This window comes from Schistocerca nitens, chromosome 2 (genome assembly GCF_023898315.1).
Source record: "Schistocerca nitens isolate TAMUIC-IGC-003100 chromosome 2, iqSchNite1.1, whole genome shotgun sequence".
In the NCBI taxonomy this organism is placed as follows: Eukaryota; Metazoa; Arthropoda; class Insecta; order Orthoptera; family Acrididae; genus Schistocerca; species Schistocerca nitens.
The window spans coordinates 715,444,535-715,460,503 of NC_064615.1; the positions used below are offsets into that span (position 1 = coordinate 715,444,535).

At 45.3% G+C, this 15,969-nt stretch overlaps 1 protein-coding gene across 4 annotated transcripts in view; it reads right to left on the reverse strand.

Annotated features, from left to right (window-relative positions):
• LOC126236885 (rho guanine nucleotide exchange factor 7) overlaps positions 1 to 15,969 on the reverse strand; it is a 160,098-nt gene that overhangs the window by 41,589 nt on the left and 102,540 nt on the right. For all 4 annotated transcript variants that reach the window (XM_049946517.1, XM_049946515.1, XM_049946516.1 and 1 more), the window contains 2 exons: positions 14,723 to 14,915; positions 14,480 to 14,569 (listed from right to left, as the gene is read on the reverse strand). In XM_049946517.1, coding sequence (XP_049802474.1) covers positions 14,480 to 14,569; positions 14,723 to 14,915 — 283 coding nt within the window. The remainder of the gene's footprint in view (positions 1 to 14,479; positions 14,570 to 14,722; positions 14,916 to 15,969) is intronic.

The following is a 15,969-nucleotide window of genomic DNA, read 5'->3' on the forward strand; positions in this document are numbered from 1 at the left end:
ATGACTCGTGTGTCCTTCCTTACCCACTCTCCCCACATCCATCTATCCAAGCAACCACTGTCAGTAATAGATAATCAATAATACATCTTGCTGCTACTGTGGGCAGATTGTGTGTGTGTGTGTGTGTGTGTGTGTGTGTGTGTGTGTGTGAGCGAGCTCAAAAGCTAGAGTCAACTATCTTTTATCACCTGTTTCTCTGTGCCACACACTACTCCTCTATAGGTAAGTAGTTGTTTTCCCTTATTTTATATATAGATGAACATATTAGATAACTAAAGTAAATTATCTCACTTGAAGGATCCTCAAACTGTGAGGGCATACACATACCTAACTGGGGAACTACTACTGTAACGGAATCAGGAAGGGAAACATTCCACGTAGGAAAAATATATCTAAAAACAAAGATGATGTGACTTACCAAATGAAAGTGCTGGCAGGTCGACAGACACACAAACGAACACAAACATACACACAAAATTCAAGCTTTCGCAACAAACTGTTGCCTCATCAGGAAAGAGGGAAGGAGAGGGAAAGACGAAAGGATGTGGGTTTTAAGGGAGAGGGTAAGGAGTCATTCCAATCCCGGGAGCGGAAAGACTTACCTTAGGGGGAAAAAGGACGGGTATACACTCGCACACACACACATATCCATCCACACATATACAGACACAAGCAGACATATTTAAAGACAAAGAGTTTGGGCAGAGATGTCAGTCGAGGCAGAAGTGCAGAGGCAAAGATGTTGTTGAACGACAGGTGAGGTATGAGTGGCGGCAACTTGAAATTAGCGGAGATTGAGGCCTGGTGGATAACGGGAAGAGAGGATATATTGAAGAGCAAGTTCCCATCTCCAGAGTTCGGATAGGTTGGTGTTTTCATTTCAACCTCATGTTAAACTTTCCACCTTCAATACCATGTCACCCTCACAACACCCCCACAACAACCTCATTAAGTTTTATTTACATTCCCTCCGCAAACATGCCTTCACCCTAGCCAGATTACGCTCGCATATTTTATTTTCCCAGGCTTGTCTGACATTTGGCATAACCCCCAAAGGCCTCACACTTAAAGTTCCCATCTCTGGCTGCAACCCTTCTTTCCATCAGTCCCTATACCGGTTCCAAACTGAACAATCCATTGCCCTCACCCACCTAATCCTTCACCTACACATCAACTCAGCCAATGAACACACCTGTCAACTCCTATCCTTAATAAAAGTCCTCAATCTTTCCTCTCCCACATCCACACCGGCTATTCAGAGCATCCTCCTACAGGCCAACCGCAAATTAGAGCAGCATGCCACCCTTCACCTCAAAAAACTATCCAATCTCCTGGTTTCCAACACTCCCTCCAAAACCTCAAAATTCCAATCAACACAATCTGGTACCACAACACCCTAATTCAGTAGTTAACCTTTCCTCCAAACCTCTCTCCCAATCCTATCCAAAGGCCTCACCTTCAGCCCCACTCCCAGATTCAACCAAACAGCCCTCGTCAAAGATTTACTGTCCTACACCCGTACTCTCTGCTGGAAGTATCACTTTGCCACGAAGAAAAATGATCCTAATCCTACCCCTAATGATCCAACTCCCCAAGACACTATCCAAATTGAACCCTGCCTGGAACAGTTCCGTCCTCCGTCACAGCGGGACCCACCTCCTCTCCCTCAAAATCACCCTCTCCAAACCTTCCAGGAATTTCTGACTTCCAGCCTTGCATCTCAATCCTTCTTAAAAAACCTTAATCCTACTCCCAACATCACCACTGCTGAAGCCCAGGCTATCCGTGATCTGAAGGCTGACCGGTCCATCGTCATTCTTCCGGCGGACAAGGGTTCCACGACTGTGGTACTTGATCGTCGGGAGTATGTGGCTGAGGGACTGTGTCAGCTTTCAGACAACACCACATACAAAGTTTGCCAAGGTAATCCCATTCCTGATGTCCAGGCGGAGCTTCAAGGAATCCTCAGAACCTTAGGCCCCCTACAAAACCTTTCACCTGACTCCATCAACCTCCTGACCCCACCGACACCCCGCACCCCTACCTTCTACCTTCTTCCTAAAATTCACAAACCCAATCATCCCGGCCGCCCCATTGTAGCTGGTTACCAAGCCCCCACAGAACGTATCTCTGCATACGTAGATCAACACCTCCAACCCATTACATGCAGTCTCCCATCCTCCATCAAAGACACCAACCACTTTCTCGAACGCCTGGAATCCTTACCCAATCCGTTACCCCCAGAAACCATCCTTGTAACCATTGATGCCACTTCCTTATACACAAATATCCCGCACATCCAGGGCCTCGCTGCGATGGAGCACTTCCTTTCACGCCGATCACCTGCCTTTCCTCATTACCTTAGCCAGCTTCATCCTGACCCACAACTTCTTCACTTTTGAAGACCAGACATACCAACAATTAAAGGGAACAGCCATGGGTACCAGGATGGCCCCTTCGTACGCCAACCTATTCATGGGTCGCTTAGAGGAAGCCTTCTTGGTTACCCAGGCCTGCCAACCCAAAGTTTGGTACAGATTTATTGATGACATCTTCATGATCTGGACTCACAGTGAAGAAGAACTCCAGAATTTCCTCTCCAACCTCAACTCCTTTGGTTCCATCAGATTCACCTGGTCCTACTCCAAATCCCATGCCACTTTCCTTGATGTTGACCTCCACCTGTCCAATGGCCAGCTTCACACGTCCATCCACATCAAACCCACCAACAAGCAACAGTACCTCCATTACGACAGTTGCCACCCATTCCACGTGAAACGGTCCCTTCCCTACAGCCTAGGTCTTCGTGGCAAACGAATCTGCTCCAGTCCGGAATCCCTGAAGCATTACACCAACAACCTGACAACAGCTTTCGTATCCCGCAACTACCCTCCCGACCTGGTACAGAAGCAAATAACCAGAGCCACTTCCTCATCCTCTCAAATCCAGAACCTCCCACAGAAGAACAACAAAAGTGCCCCACTTGTGACAGGATACTTTCCGGGACTGGATCAGATTCTGAATGTGGCTCTCCAGCAGGGATACGACTTCCTCAAATCCTGCCCTGAAATGAGATCCATCCTTCATGAAATCCTCCCCACTCCACCAAGAGTGTCTTTCCGCCGTCCACCTAACCTTCGTAACCTCTTAGTTCATCCCTATGAAATCCCCAAACCACCTTCCCTACCCTCTGGCTCCTACCCTTGTAACCGCCCCCGGTGTAAAACCTGTCCCATGCACCCTCCCACCACCACCTACTCCAGTCCTGTAACCCGGAGGGTGTACACGATCAAAGGCAGAGCCACGTGTGAAAGCACCCACGTGATCTACCAACTGACCTGCCTACACTGTGATGCATTCTATGTGGGAATGACCAGCAACAAACTGTCCATTCGCATGAATGGACACAGGCAGACAGTGTTTGTTGGTAATGAGGATCACCCTGTGGCTAAACATGCCTTGGTGCACGGCCAGCACATCTTGGCACAGTGTTACACCGTCCGGGTTATCTGGATACTTCCCACCAACACCAACCTATCCAAACTCCGGAGATGGGAACTTGCTCTTCAATATATCCTCTCTTCCCGTTACCCACCAGGCCTCAATCTCCGCTAATTTCAAGTTGCCGCCACTCATACCTCACCTGTCATTCAACATCATCTTTGCCTCTTCACTTCCGCCTCGACTGACATCTCTGCCCAAACTTTAAATATGTCTGCTTGTGTCTGTATATGTGTGGATGGATATGTGTGTGTGTGCGCGAGTGTATACCTGTCCTTTTTCCCCCTAAGGTAAGTCTTTCCGCTCCCGGGATTGGAATGACTCCTTACCCTCTCCCTTAAAACCCACATCCTTTCGTCTTTCCCTCTCCTTCCCTCTTTCCTGATGAGGCAACAGTTTGTTGCGAAAGCTTGAATTTTGTGTGTATGTTTGTGTTCGTTTGTGTGTCTGTCGACCTGCCAGCACTTTCATTTGGTAAGTCACATCATCTTTGTTTTTAGATATATTTTTCCTACGTGGAACGTTTCCCTCTAATATATATATATATATATATATATATATATATATATATATATATATATATATATATATATATATATATATATATATATATAACAGAGGGAAACATTCCACGTGGAAAAATATATCTAAAAAGAAAGATGATGAGACTTACCAAACAAAAGCGCTGGCAGGTCGATAGACACACAAACAAACACAAATATACACACAAAATTCAAGCTTTCGCAACAAACTGTTGCCTCATCAGGAAAGAGGGGAAGGAGAGGGAAAGACGAAAGGATGTGGGTTTTAAGGGAGAGGATAAGGAGTCATTCCAATCCCGGGAGCGGAAAGACTTACCTTAGGGGGAAAAAAGGACAGGTATACACTCGCACACACACACATATCCATCCACACATACAGACACAAGCAGACATATTTAAAGACAAAGAGTTTGGGCAGAGATGTCAGTCGAGGTGGAAGAGTAGAGGCAAAGAAGTTGTTGAAAGACAGGTGAGGTATGAGTGGCGGCAACTTGAAATTAGCGGAGATTGAGGCCTGGCGGATAACGAGAAGAGAGGATATACTGAAGGGCAAGTTCCCATCTCCGGAGTTCGGATAGGTTGGTGTTGGTGGGAAGTATCCAGATAACCCGGACGGTGTAACACTGTGCCAAGGTGTGCTGGCTGTGCACCAAGGCATGTTTAGCCACAGGGTGATCCTCATTACCAACAAACACTGTCTGCCTGTGTCCATTCATGCGAATGGACAGTTTGTTGCTGGTCATTCCCACATAGAATGCATCACAGTGTAGGCAGGTCAGTTGGTAAATCACGTGGGTGCTTTCACACGTGGCTCTGCCTTTGATCGTGTACACCTTCCGGGTTACAGGACTGGAGTAGGTGGTGGTGGGAGGGTGCATGGGACAGGTTTTGCACCGGGGGCGGTTACAAGGATAGGAGCCAGAGGGTAGGGAAGGTGGTTTGGGGATTTCATAGGGATGAACTAACAGGTTACGAAGGTTAGGTGGACGGCGGAAAGACACTCTTGGCGGAGTGGGGAGGATTTCATGAAGGATGGATCTCATTTCAGGGCAGGATTTGAGGAAGTCGTATCCCTGCTGGAGAGCCACATTCAGAGTCTGGTCCAGTCCCGGAAAGTATCCTGTCACAAGTGGGGCACTTTTGTGGTTCTTCTATGGGGGATTCTGGGTTTGAGGGGATGAGGAAGTGGCTCTGGTTATTTGCTTCTGTACCAGGCTGGGAGGGTAGTTGCGGGATGCGAAAGCTGTCGTCAGGTTGTTGGTGTAATGTTTCAGGGATTCCGGACTGGAGCAGATTCGTTTGCCACGAAGACCTAGGCTGTAGGGAAGGGACCGTTTGATGTGGAATGGGTGGCAGCTGTCATAATGGAGGTACTGTTGCTTGTTGGTGGGTTTGATGTGGACGGACGTGTGAAGTTGGCCATTGGACAGGTGGAGGTCAACGTCAAGGAAAGTGGCATGGGATTTGGAGTAGGACCAGGTGAATCTGATGGAACCAAAGGAGTTGAGGTTGGAGAGGAAATTCTGGAGTTCTTCTTCACTGTGAGTCCAGATCATGAAGATGTCATCAATAAATCTGTACCAAACTTTGGGTTGGCAGACCTGGGTAACCAAGAAGGCTTCCTCTAAGCGACCCATGAATAGGTTGGCGTACGAGGGGGCCATCCTGGTACCCATGGCGGTTCCCTTTAATTGTTGGTATGTCTGGCCTTCAAAAGTGAAGAAGTTGTGGGTCAGGATGAAGCTGGCTAAGGTAATGAGGAAAGAGGTTTTAGGTAGGGTGGCAGGTGATCGGCGTGAAAGGAAATGCTCCATCGCAGCGAGGCCCTGGACGTGCGGAATATTTGTGTATAAGGAAGTGGCATCAATGGTTACAAGGATGGTTTCCGGGGGTAACAGATTGGGTAAGGATTCCAGGCGTTCAAGGAAGTGGTTGGTGTCTTTGATGAAGGATGGGAGACTGCATGTAATGGGTTGAAGGTGTTGATCTACGTAGGCAGAGATACGTTCTGTGGGGGCTTGGTAACCAGCTACAATGGGGCGGCCGGGATGATTGGGTTTGTGGATTTTTGGAAGAAGGTAGAAGGTTGGGGTGCGGGGTGTCGGTGGGGTCAGGAGGTTGATGGAGTCAGGTGAAAGGTTTTGCAGGGGGCCTAAGGTTCTGAGGATTCCTTGAAGCTCCGCCTGGACATCGGGAATGGGGTTACCTTGGCAAACTTTGTATGTGGTGTTGTCTGAAAGCTGACGCAGTCCCTCAGCCACATACTCCCGACGATCAAGTACCACGGTCGTGGAACCCTTGTCCGCCGGAAGAATGACGATGGACCGGTCAGCCTTCAGATCACGGATAGCCTGGGCTTCAGCAGTGGTGATGTTGGGTGTAGGATTAAGGTTTTTTAAGAAGGATTGAGATGCAAGGCTGGAAGTCAGAAATTCCTGGAAGGTTTGGAGAGGGTGATTTTGAGGAAGAGGAGGTGGGTCCCGCTGTGACGGAGGACGGAACTGTTCCAGGCAGGGTTCAATTTGGATGGTGTCTTGGGGAGTTGGAACATTAGGAGTAGGATTAGGATCATTTTTCTTCGTGGCAAAGTGATATTTCCAGCAGAGAGTACGGGTGTAGGACAGTAAATCTTTGACGAGGGCTGTTTGGTTGAATCTGGGAGTGGGGCTGAAGGTGAGGCCTTTGGATAGGACAGAGGTTTCGGATTGGGAGAGAGGTTTGGAGGAAAGGTTAACTACTGAATTAGGGTGTTGTGGTTCCAGATTGTGTTGAAAGGAATTTTGAGGTTTTGGAGGGAGTGGAGCTGGAAGTGGGAGATTGAGTAGATGGGAGAGACTGGGTTTGTGTGCAATGAGAGGAGGTTGAGGTTTGCTGGAAAGGTTGTGAAGGGTGAGTGAGTTGCCTTTCCGGAGGTGGGAAACCAGGAGATTGGATAGTTTTTTGAGGTGGAGGGTGGCATGCTGTTCTAATTTACGGTTGGCCTGTAGGAGGATGCTCTGAACAGCCGGTGTGGCTGTGGGAGAGGAAAGATTAAGGACTTTTATTAAGGATAGGAGTTGACGGGTGTGTTCATTGGCTGAGTTGATGTGTAGGTGCAGGATTAGGTGGGTGAGGGCAATGGATTGTACAGTTTGGAACTGGTATAGGGACTGATGGAAGGAAGGGTTGCAGCCAGAGATGGGAACTTTAAGTGTGAGGCCTTTGGGGGTAATGCCAAATGTGAGACAAGCCTGAGAAAAGAGAATATGGGAGCGTAATCTGGCTAGGGCGAAGGCATGTCTGCGGAGGGAATGTAAATAAAACTTAATGGGGTCGTTGTGGGGGTGTTGTGCGGGTGACATGGTACTAGAAGGTCGAAAGTGTAACATGAGGCTGAAATGAAAATGAATATCAAAATATGTGGGGAGAGATAAGGGTGAAGTAGGAAGCAAATGGAGATCTGGTGTGAAAAGAGGCGAAAAGGGGTTGGTTGGAGCTGGGTTATGTTGATCCTGTGGTGAAATGGTGTAGGTAGATAACGATGTGCATAAAAGTTAGGTGGTTGTGTTGCCGCCAAAACACGTTAAAGGGTGGAGAAATTCGGGAAAATTTCGAAAAAACTACGTGAGGATGTATTAAAGTAGTGGTATGGTGGTGGCAGATTATGGAAATGAGGCTAACAATTGTCTGGTGGAGAAATAATGACGTTAAAACCTGTGGGAAGCGGCTAAAAATGATCGGTGATGTGAAAAAACGAAAATCAAAATAAAGCAAAAGTTATTAAAACTAGCCGAAAAGGTTGTTTAATAGCTGAAAGGAAATGTTTGTGAACTCGAAACGGTGGATTTTAGCAGTAGCGGAAGAAAAAATTTTTTTGGTTATGTTTTGGAAGTGGGTTACGTATTATTACGTATTGTTGAGTGTATATCGGCGGGATAAAATTGTATAGTGGAGTACGGTCAAAAAGAGAAGGTGAATACAAAGGGAAACTACTGGCAAAAACAGAAGGAGGAAATAAGACGACAGAAAAGACTTCGAAATGTAACAGTGACAATAACAAACGTCATTGTTGGGTTCAAATTATGATATGAATATAACAGAGGGAAACATTCCACGTGGAAAAATATATCTAAAAAGAAAGATGATGAGACTTACCAAACAAAAGCGCTGGCAGGTCGATAGACACACAAACAAACACAAATATACACACAAAATTCAAGCTTTCGCAACAAACTGTTGCCTCATCAGGAAAGAGGGGAAGGAGAGGGAAAGACGAAAGGATGTGGGTTTTAAGGGAGAGGATAAGGAGTCATTCCAATCCCGGGAGCGGAAAGACTTACCTTAGGGGGAAAAAAGGACAGGTATACACTCGCACACACACACATATCCATCCACACATACAGACACAAGCAGACATATTTAAAGACAAAGAGTTTGGGCAGAGATGTCAGTCGAGGTGGAAGAGTAGAGGCAAAGAAGTTGTTGAAAGACAGGTGAGGTATGAGTGGCGGCAACTTGAAATTAGCGGAGATTGAGGCCTGGCGGATAACGAGAAGAGAGGATATACTGAAGGGCAAGTTCCCATCTCCGGAGTTCGGATAGGTTGGTGTTGGTGGGAAGTATCCAGATAACCCGGACGGTGTAACACTGTGCCAAGGTGTGCTGGCTGTGCACCAAGGCATGTTTAGCCACAGGGTGATCCTCATTACCAACAAACACTGTCTGCCTGTGTCCATTCATGCGAATGGACAGTTTGTTGCTGGTCATTCCCACATAGAATGCATCACAGTGTAGGCAGGTCTTCTCGTTATCCGCCAGGCCTCAATCTCCGCTAATTTCAAGTTGCCGCCACTCATACCTCACCTGTCTTTCAACAACTTCTTTGCCTCTACTCTTCCACCTCGACTGACATCTCTGCCCAAACTCTTTGTCTTTAAATATGTCTGCTTGTGTCTGTATGTGTGGATGGATATGTGTGTGTGTGCGAGTGTATACCTGTCCTTTTTTCCCCCTAAGGTAAGTCTTTCCGCTCCCGGGATTGGAATGACTCCTTATCCTCTCCCTTAAAACCCACATCCTTTCGTCTTTCCCTCTCCTTCCCCTCTTTCCTGATGAGGCAACAGTTTGTTGCGAAAGCTTGAATTTTGTGTGTATATTTGTGTTTGTTTGTGTGTCTATCGACCTGCCAGCGCTTTTGTTTGGTAAGTCTCATCATCTTTCTTTTTAGATATATTTTTCCACGTGGAATGTTTCCCTCTGTTATATTCATATCATAATTTGAACCCAACAATGACGTTTGTTATTGTCACTGTTACATTTCGAAGTCTTTTCTGTCGTCTTATTTCCTCCTTCTGTTTTTGCCAGTAGTTTCCCTTTGTATTCACCTTCTCTTTTTGACCGTACTCCACTATACAATTTTATCCCGCCGATATACACTCAACAATACGTAATAATACGTAACCCACTTCCAAAACATAACCAAAAAAATTTTTTCTTCCGCTACTGCTAAAATCCACCGTTTCGAGTTCACAAACATTTCCTTTCAGCTATTAAACAACCTTTTCGGCTAGTTTTAATAACTTTTGCTTTATTTTGATTTTCGTTTTTTCACATCACCGATCATTTTTAGCCGCTTCCCACAGGTTTTAACGTCATTATTTCTCCACCAGACAATTGTTAGCCTCATTTCCATAATCTGCCACCACCATACCACTACTTTAATACATCCTCACGTAGTTTTTTCGAAATTTTCCCGAATTTCTCCACCCTTGAACGTGTTTTGGCGGCAACACAACCACCTAACTTTTATGCACATCGTTATCTACCTACACCATTTCACCACAGGATCAACATAACCCAGCTCCAACCAACCCCTTTTCGCCTCTTTTCACACCAGATCTCCATTTGCTTCCTACTTCACCCTTATCTCTCCCCACATATTTTGATATTCATTTTCATTTCAGCCTCATGTTACACTTTCGACCTTCTAGTACCATGTCACCCGCACAACACCCCCACAACGACCCCATTAAGTTTTATTTACATTCCCTCCGCAGACATGCCTTCGCCCTAGCCAGATTACGCTCCCATATTCTCTTTTCTCAGGCTTGTCTCACATTTGGCATTACCCCCAAAGGCCTCACACTTAAAGTTCCCATCTCTGGCTGCAACCCTTCCTTCCATCAGTCCCTATACCAGTTCCAAACTGTACAATCCATTGCCCTCACCCACCTAATCCTGCACCTACACATCAACTCAGCCAATGAACACACCCGTCAACTCCTATCCTTAATAAAAGTCCTTAATCTTTCCTCTCCCACAGCCACACCGGCTGTTCAGAGCATCCTCCTACAGGCCAACCGTAAATTAGAACAGCATGCCACCCTCCACCTCAAAAAACTATCCAATCTCCTGGTTTCCCACCTCCGGAAAGGCAACTCACTCACCCTTCACAACCTTTCCAGCAAACCTCAACCTCCTCTCATTGCACACAAACCCAGTCTCTCCCATCTACTCAATCTCCCACTTCCAGCTCCACTCCCTCCAAAACCTCAAAATTCCTTTCAACACAATCTGGAACCACAACACCCTAATTCAGTAGTTAACCTTTCCTCCAAACCTCTCTCCCAATCCGAAACCTCTGTCCTATCCAAAGGCCTCACCTTCAGCCCCACTCCCAGATTCAACCAAACAGCCCTCGTCAAAGATTTACTGTCCTACACCCGTACTCTCTGCTGGAAATATCACTTTGCCACGAAGAAAAATGATCCTAATCCTACTCCTAATGTTCCAACTCCCCAAGACACCATCCAAATTGAACCCTGCCTGGAACAGTTCCGTCCTCCGTCACAGCGGGACCCACCTCCTCTTCCTCAAAATCACCCTCTCCAAACCTTCCAGGAATTTCTGACTTCCAGCCTTGCATCTCAATCCTTCTTAAAAAACCTTAATCCTACACCCAACATCACCACTGCTGAAGCCCAGGCTATCCGTGATCTGAAGGCTGACCGGTCCATCGTCATTCTTCCGGCGGACAAGGGTTCCACGACCGTGGTACTTGATCGTCGGGAGTATGTGGCTGAGGGACTGCGTCAGCTTTCAGACAACACCACATACAAAGTTTGCCAAGGTAACCCCATTCCCGATGTCCAGGCGGAGCTTCAAGGAATCCTCAGAACCTTAGGCCCCCTGCAAAACCTTTCACCTGACTCCATCAACCTCCTGACCCCACCGACACCCCGCACCCCAACCTTCTACCTTCTTCCAAAAATCCACAAACCCAATCATCCCGGCCGCCCCATTGTAGCTGGTTACCAAGCCCCCACAGAACGTATCTCTGCCTACGTAGATCAACACCTTCAACCCATTACATGCAGTCTCCCATCCTTCATCAAAGACACCAACCACTTCCTTGAACGCCTGGAATCCTTACCCAATCTGTTACCCCCGGAAACCATCCTTGTAACCATTGATGCCACTTCCTTATACACAAATATTCCGCACGTCCAGGGCCTCGCTGCGATGGAGCATTTCCTTTCACGCCGATCACCTGCCACCCTACCTAAAACCTCTTTCCTCATTACCTTAGCCAGCTTCATCCTGACCCACAACTTCTTCACTTTTGAAGGCCAGACATACCAACAATTAAAGGGAACCGCCATGGGTACCAGGATGGCCCCCTCGTACGCCAACCTATTCATGGGTCGCTTAGAGGAAGCCTTCTTGGTTACCCAGGTCTGCCAACCCAAAGTTTGGTACAGATTTATTGATGACATCTTCATGATCTGGACTCACAGTGAAGAAGAACTCCAGAATTTCCTCTCCAACCTCAACTCCTTTGGTTCCATCAGATTCACCTGGTCCTACTCCAAATCCCATGCCACTTTCCTTGACGTTGACCTCCACCTGTCCAATGGCCAACTTCACACGTCCGTCCACATCAAACCCACCAACAAGCAACAGTACCTCCATTATGACAGCTGCCACCCATTCCACATCAAACGGTCCCTTCCCTACAGCCTAGGTCTTCGTGGCAAACGAATCTGCTCCAGTCCGGAATCCCTGAAACATTACACCAACAACCTGACGACAGCTTTCGCATCCCGCAACTACCCTCCCAGCCTGGTACAGAAGCAAATAACCAGAGCCACTTCCTCATCCCCTCAAACCCAGAATCCCCCACAGAAGAACCACAAAAGTGCCCCACTTGTGACAGGATACTTTCCGGGACTGGACCAGACTCTGAATGTGGCTCTCCAGCAGGGATACGACTTCCTCAAATCCTGCCCTGAAATGAGATCCATCCTTCATGAAATCCTCCCCACTCCGCCAAGAGTGTCTTTCCGCCGTCCACCTAACCTTCGTAACCTGTTAGTTCATCCCTATGAAATCCCCAAACCACCTTCCCTACCCTCTGGCTCCTATCCTTGTAACCGCCCCCGGTGCAAAACCTGTCCCATGCACCCTCCCACCACCACCTACTCCAGTCCTGTAACCCGGAAGGTGTACACGATCAAAGGCAGAGCCACGTGTGAAAGCACCCACGTGATTTACCAACTGACCTGCCTACACTGTGATGCATTCTATGTGGGAATGACCAGCAACAAACTGTCCATTCGCATGAATGGACACAGGCAGACAGTGTTTGTTGGTAATGAGGATCACCCTGTGGCTAAACATGCCTTGGTGCACAGCCAGCACACCTTGGCACAGTGTTACACCGTCCGGGTTATCTGGATACTTCCCACCAACACCAACCTATCCGAACTCCGGAGATGGGAACTTGCCCTTCAGTATATCCTCTCTTCTCGTTATCCGCCAGGCCTCAATCTCCGCTAATTTCAAGTTGCCGCCACTCATACCTCACCTGTCTTTCAACAACTTCTTTGCCTCTACTCTTCCACCTCGACTGACATCTCTGCCCAAACTCTTTGTCTTTAAATATGTCTGCTTGTGTCTGTATGTGTGGATGGATATGTGTGTGTGTGTGCGAGTGTATACCTGTCCTTTTTTCCCCCTAAGGTAAGTCTTTCCGCTCCCGGGATTGGAATGACTCCTTATCCTCTCCCTTAAAACCCACATCCTTTCGTCTTTCCCTCTCCTTCCCCTCTTTCCTGATGAGGCAACAGTTTGTTGCGAAAGCTTGAATTTTGTGTGTATATTTGTGTTTGTTTGTGTGTCTATCGACCTGCCAGCGCTTTTGTTTGGTAAGTCTCATCATCTTTCTTTTTATATATATATATATATATATATATATATATATATATATATATATATATATGCTCCTTTTCCAAAATAAATTATACTTGAACAAAGGAAAATCCAGGATGGAATGTAATACAATAAATTATACTTTGTAATATATGACAGTGATGTAACAACCTCTGGTTGTCAAAGCACGCATATGAATCACCATATTAAAGTGGCATAGTGGTTAAAATAGAATGGACTCACATTCATGAAGTGTGTGATTCAGTGTAGGTATTCAATTGTTTCCCCGAATCAGTTGAGTTTAAAGTGAGTGTCTCCTTAGAACAAAGCCATAGTAAACTTTCTTCTTCACCCTTGTACAACCCAAATTTTTGCTCCATGTCTAATGATCTGCTTGTGCATAGTAAGCATACAAATTGCTACATTTAATTTCAGTTGATTAAAACTTTTGATTACTTCACTGGTACATGTGGTAGGACTGCCTACAAACTTGCATATAATTGGTACACAGACCACATTTTATAATCGTACAATCTAATTTCATTAGATAAAAATTTTGGTAGCAATCTCACATGAGCATGCAGGCATACTAATATTTAATTATAATGTGCAAATATAAGACAGTAAGCAATCTTATTGTTGGTTTCAGAGACACCTATCTACTAATCTCTTGGTGATAACCAGATCATCAAATTATGAGAAGAATATAAAGTAACATACGATATATAAATGAAAGTACTGTGTATTCACACTATTTCTTGTGAAGTAGACCACAGCAACTGATACTTTTCATTGTATCAACAACTTCAATAACACAATATTCCTTTACAAGTACATATGTGAGCAAATTTATGTTAACATAAAAATTAACCCAATTACAGAAGCTCATTGTTGTCATAAATGTTGCCTTCCAATTCAAACTACTGGTAGGATTACACCAACAAAATCAGATTCTTATAATGAGTTTAGCATCACTGACTTTAAAATTTCATGAAGTTCCATAATAAGATTCATGCAGGTCAATTATTTACATTATTTTATGGAGAAATGTAATACATAAGCCAGAAATGAGGACGAAATAACAGAATTGTACAAGTAGGTTGTGTGAAGAATCTTATAACAAATAACATAGATGTTTACTTTACAATACTGGCCAGTGAAATGGAACAACATACTATATGAAAACAAATGCCAAACAAGCACATGTATTACAGTGAGCTGCAATGAAGAAAAACAGTCTTACATACCTGAATTTACAGTGTAACGTGTTTTTGCACTCATACAATATGCCTCAATCACTCGAAGTATTAATGCATCCTCCTCAAAAGTCTTCTCACCTTAAAAGAGAATCTATAGTTCTTAAATTGACAGTGGATTCTACAAAAATAACAATTAAACCAATTTAATATATTTCTATTTTAAAAGCTGTTTTATTTAGTACATCTATAAATTCTGAACTGTTTTCTCAAAAATTAATAGCCTAAACTCACTGTGTTTTCTGGTGTTGTGAGCAGGCTTCTTGCTGCTGTCATCACGACCAAGACCTAAACATGGACGAATGGGAGGGGAAGGCCGAAGACAAGACATGCTCCATCCCTTGCTGTTAGCTGGGCGGAACACCAGCTTTGCGTTTGTTTGTGGTGTGCTGACTCTTGGCGATAACGGACCTGTCAGAGCACTCTTCTGTAAGAAAAACAGAATTATTTTACTCAAAGAAGCACTTCTGTAACATTCTGAATGTCAGTCATGGGGACAGAAAGGCCACATGGTTTTACTCGAATACAAGACAATTAAAAATAACATATAGTGATTACAAAATGCTATAAGTATTTACTCATATTTGCCAAACCATTGGTGAAGAGCATATATGAGCTCATTAAATCTGACTATAAAGGTTGTGAATCAATGCACACACAAATTTTATTTATTGGTTATACTGGTTTCAAATCTATAGTCATTTCCAATAGACCCATGAAGTAAGAAACAATATGCAAAAACACACTTGTCAACGTTATGTTAACGAAGTCAGTAGACACCTAACTACACTACATAAATTAAATAAGATACCATAACGTTTTTTGGGCGATGGCTGCATCAGAACGTAGGAGTGAGCACACACATCAAACTGTATTAACCGGAATGAGATTTTCACTCTGCAGCAGAGTGTGCGTTGATATGAATCTTCCTGGCAGATTAAAACTGTGTGCTGGACCGAGACTCGAACTCGGGACCTTTGCCTTTCGCGGGCAAGTGCTCTACCACCTGAGCTACCCAAGCATGACACACGCCCTGTCCTCACAGCTTTACTTCTGCCAGTACCTCATCTCCTACCTTCCAAACTTTACAGAAGCTCTCTTATGAACCTTGCAAGTTTTGCAGGAGAGCTTCTGTAAAGTTTGAAAGGTAGGAGACGAGGTACTGGCAGAAGTAAAGCTGTGAGGACAGGGCGTGAGTCGTGCTTGGGTAGCTCAGGTGGTAGAGCACTTGCCCGCGAAAGATAAAGGTCCTGAGTTCGAGTCTCGGTCCGGCACACAGTTTTAATCTGCCAGGAAGTTTCAAACTGTATTAGCTTGTACAGACACATCTAGCTGTACAAGGACTTTCACTGGCTAACTCCACTCAGTCCTCTAGTGTTTTTAGTTTATGACGATACTGAAAATGGCTAAAAAGTCAACACCCAATCAACAGAATTTATGTGAGTACTGATTGATAACTTTTATAGTCAAATATAACTACT